Here is a 4,753-nt window from a genome sequence, read left to right as displayed (position 1 = left end):
AAAGAGGGAGCTCTTCTTAATATTTTGACACCAAAATCATGTCAATACACCTTACCGACTGCGAGTAAAGCCACCCACGCTTTAACTTGACAGACTGTATGTTTAAAAATTAAACTATTTTTATTAAAAATAATGTTCTTTAGTCGAGAGTTTGGCTGTTTTTTAGCAAATTCGTTTTTCCGAAACCAAAATTCGTCTCTTTAATTTTTATGTTCCGGAAATTCAATTATTTGGTTAAAAATTCATGCTTGTATGTTGAAAATTAAATATTTGGCTCAAAATAAAACTATTTAGTTAAAAATCGAATTATTATGTATAAAATGAAACTAGTTTTTTTTCAAGTTATCCATTCAGGTCAAAAGATAAAGTATTTTGTTGCAAACTTGCCTTTTTTCTTGAATAAACCCGTTTTTTATTGTTTATTTGAAATTCAATTTTTTGGTTCAAAATTTAATTACTCCGTGAAAAATGAAACTATTTCTTGAATTCACTTAAAGTTCGACTTACAAATTTAAGCATTTCATATTAATTTCTATACGTTATCTCTGCATTAGTTTATTTTAAATAATTAATTTCCCTATTGTGGAAAATCGCCTTATTTCCCCTGTTTTGAGAGAAAATATTAAGCTCTGCTTTACAATATCTGGTTCCATACGAACTAATATCCATTTCATATCAACCATTTTCCTTTTCCCGATTTTCTCTCAATGCAATTCATAAAATTTTTCATTTGAAAATGAACGCTCTTAAATTAAATTAAAAATTCCTTTGAAATAAATCGACTAGGCGATATTTTTATCAACCATTTGGAAAAACGTTGCTTCTAAATAAACACACTGTACACGAAAACAAATGCACAAAAAGTTTACTAATTATATTTACCCCCACTAAAAATAATAATTAGTTGAACCAACTAATCAGCTAGTAAGATATGGTACTGCTAGTTTATTAGTTGTTACTGTGGTTTTATTAGCAAGTACAACAATTTTATTAGTTGGACTGACTATTTCTTTAGTACCAGCAACTGCGTAAATTGTTGTCCCAACTAGTCAAATAGCAGTACCTATCTTACAAACTTAATAGTTAGTCTAACTAACCATTTTTTTTAGCGATACTCAGAAATGTTCGGATAATTCAGACACATTTAGGAAATTAAAGTAACTGAAATTTACGAAATTAGGTTGTCGAAAACAAAAGTAACTTCTATAGCAAATTTATGAAGCATGGTGATTGTGGTCGTGGGCGGCAATGAAGTGCAAAACGGGTTGAATTATAAAGATGCAGTCAGCCAATTGTTTTATAGCCGATTGGCTGTATTTCCGATATTCAATTATCTCAAGCGTAAAAAGGATTTGAAATTTGAACGAGAAAAAGAAACTAAAAAAGTGTTGAAATCGCGATTAAAGGCTCGGGCAAATTAGCTTTTAAAAAGTTTAAAAACTATTACATTTTTCGCTGAGCATTGATATTTTTTTATTGAAAATTTTAATATTTGATTTGAGGTAGTGTTCCTGCGAAAAGTCGGATATTTGTAAAAAATAGTTTTTCTACGATTTTGATAATCAAAATATTATAACTGATGTCATTTTAAATAAAAAGCATTATTTTTTAGACCGAATCCATTTCAAATCAGGCAAGGCCCTATTCTTGGAATTACAGAATTCCTCGAGGGCGAAATATGTTGTTTTTTAAAGAAAATTAGGCGATACTTATTTTCCCGATTTGCAAAAAAAATTTTGTCTAAACAGTTATGTGTAATTGAATTTTGTGCTTTGTTTTTCAAAAAACCTTAATTTTTTCTTTGAACGACTATAACTTTCGGGCTAATTGAGATACTGCAGCTAAGGTGCCTTTCTTTTATAATTAAAACCTTTAAACCAACTTTTGGAAAATGATAGAATTTTTAAGAAACCCTTTTTCATATTTTCTTCAAATTTTGAAAACATGAAAAAGTATAATTTCGGGAAAACCCCACCTTTACATTTTTCTAAATTTAAAAAATTTTAAAAATAACCAAATAATCTTAAAAAATGATTATTTGTTTGAAAAATTGTTTACAAAAAAATTGTTCTAATGATTCCCGGAAAAACTAAGCCGTCGTTTATTGAAATGCCTTTCAAAATGTCTTTCAAAAATTGTTAAGAAGCGAAGATAAAAAAATATTAAATTATAAAAAACGTGGTTAAAAGTAATGTTTTTTTGTGAATTTTAACCTTTTTTTTAAAATAATGTTTTTTATTTATAATGACATCAGTTACAATATTTTGATTCTTAAAATCACAGAAAAACTATTTTTTCAGATATCTGACTTTTGGCACAATGACCTTAAGACTGAAGAATGATCAATTTTGTTTACATTTTTATCTATTTGGTTAAAAATTTAACTATTTTGTTGACAAATTTTATTATTCTGTTTTGGTTAATGATGCATTTTATTGAATAAATATTTTACTATATATTCTACTTTTGTTTAAAAATTTATAATTTTTCAGTAAAGAATTCAACTATTTAATTAAAAATACATCTTTGTAAGTTGATAATTGAACCTTTTTGTTAGGAATTTAATTACTTTGTCGAATATTTGTCTTTTCTTTATATTAATTTCTTCTACTGATAATTTATCTATTTTATTTTTAGTTAAAAAACGATCTTATTAGTTAAAAATTCAAGTATTACAATTTGCATTGGGAATTTATCTTTTTTGATTTAAAATGTATCTATTTTATTCAAAAATCGTTTTTTATGTTTGAAAATTAATGTTTTGACCAAATGGTTCTTTTTTTAATGAAAATTAATTATTCTGACTGAAAATTGAACCACTCCCTTCTTGATTGAAAACTAATCTTTTTTAGTTTTTGTGACTGACACTCTAAACATGCGATTTTTATTGAAAAATTGAACCGTTTTAGTTGCGATTTTAGTCATTCATTGTTTAATTGATAAATTATCTATTCTTTTGAAAATTAAACTATTTCATTGTAAATTAGTTTTTCATATTTGAAAATTAATCTTTTTTACCGAACGTTATTTCATTCAATTTTCGATCGAAAATTTATCATTTTAAGCAGAAAATTTAACGTTTTTGTTAAAAATTAAATTATTTACTTGAAAAGTCTTCTTTTTTGTCACGAATTTAACTGCTTTGTCTGAAATTAGATCTTTTGGAAATAACTCGTCCTTTTTAATTGAAAATTAAACCTTTATTTAAGAAAATCGTCTTCATAATTTTCCTCTTTTTATAGAAAAAAAAACTTACTAAGGATATGAAATTGGTTGAATAACTACCAAATATCTTTCAAAAATGTTGCGTATAACTTTCCGCGCATATTGCAGCGGTTTCGTAGTAATGACCCGCGCCATGTTGCAGTGCAATTAATTCGGACCAGCACTCTCGAGCTACAGTAATAGCTACCAAGATTACGTTCTTAATCATAAAAAAAATATTAGGAAACTCAGGCTAATTCTCTGCCTCTCAAAATAAGTTTACATTTTAGCCCTTTTTTGACAAGTAAAAATTCTTCTAGATATTTTTCAAAGTTTAAATCAACTAATAAAGTTTGGTTTCCCAAAGAACTAGATTAGATAATTAAAAAAAATGCCGAAAGAATTTTATGTTGAAAATTAGAATAGTTGTCACGCCTACGAAAAAGAGTTTCCTAGCCTTTTGAGACGTTAAATAAGTCATCCGCCCCCCCCCCCACACACATTTTCCTCCCCTACTTCTCCTCTCTTTCCTAACTTCTCCCTTCTCTACTTTCACTTCTTCTCAATTTCTGAGCTAACGCTTTCTGCCCCATACGTTCCTTCACAAGCATTTACTTTCCCTCCCATACTCACACATTGTACCTTACTAAACCATCCCTTAGTTTTTTAAATAATCTTCTCTCCGATCAATTATTGCTTCTAGTTTCTACTCTTTCTCACTTCCATTCGCTTCCCTTACTTTCCCTATGCTCATTTCTCGTCATTTTCCCAAACTACCCTACCCATCATTTCCACTAATTTCTCCTACAACCGCACACCTAATTTTCCCTCAATTGTCCTACTACGCTACTCCTCAATCCTTCTCACTACCCTCCCTCACTTTCAATCATTTCTTATACTTCCTCTCACTGCCGCTCTTTTCTTGTACTTCCCCTTACTGCCACTCACTCCACCTACGTCCACTCTCCAATTTTCCTCCATCTCCATTTTTTCCTCCCTTATTTCTTATCATTTCTCATCTCCTACTTTAAATCCTTACCTCTTGTTCCTACTCACCTTCCCTACTCTCTAAATCCCTACTTCCTGTTTCGACTCACCTTCCCTACTCTCTCTCCTTCCCTACCCTCTGCCCCCTAATTTCCTATACTTCCCCTCCTCTCATTTCCTCTTTCTAACCCTACTTTCTGTCCCCTCATTTACCCTTTCTTCCAATTACTTTCCTAAATTTTCCATCCTGAATTTTCCTTCACGTCTCCTACTACCCCTCCCTTTATTTCCCTCAACTTCCCATGCCTTACCAAAATGATTCTAAATTTTTTCTTATAATTCTAATAATTTCCTCATTGATGGTTAAAAAAATTTTTGGTTTCTTTATTGCTAAAAGGAAAAAAAATCTCTACTTAAATTCAGAATTATAATTCTTTTTCAAAATTCCGTGTTGAAATTCAGGAATCTTTTTGGATGCTTAAAAGCCTCTTTCCATTAATCTGAAGGAAAAGGTTGAGTTAATTAGCCAACTCTCATAAATGCGAATGATTTTAATTTTAAT

The 4,753-nt window shown here is 29.4% G+C and overlaps 1 protein-coding gene across 1 annotated transcript in view; it reads right to left on the bottom strand.

Annotated features, from left to right (window-relative positions):
- Nucleotides 1–4,191, bottom strand: part of LOC117178540 — a 16,484-nt gene extending 12,293 nt beyond the window's left edge. The window contains exon 1 of the mRNA XM_033369968.1: nucleotides 4,104–4,191. Coding sequence (XP_033225859.1) covers nucleotides 4,104–4,191 — 88 coding nt within the window. The remainder of the gene's footprint in view (nucleotides 1–4,103) is intronic.
- Nucleotides 4,192–4,753: the final 562 nt, after the last annotated feature.

This window comes from Belonocnema kinseyi, chromosome 8, assembly GCF_010883055.1.
Source record: "Belonocnema kinseyi isolate 2016_QV_RU_SX_M_011 chromosome 8, B_treatae_v1, whole genome shotgun sequence".
NCBI classification, from domain to species: domain Eukaryota; kingdom Metazoa; phylum Arthropoda; class Insecta; order Hymenoptera; family Cynipidae; genus Belonocnema; species Belonocnema kinseyi.
Note: the sequence above shows the minus strand (reverse complement) of the source record. Positions and strands in the feature narration are given on the sequence as shown.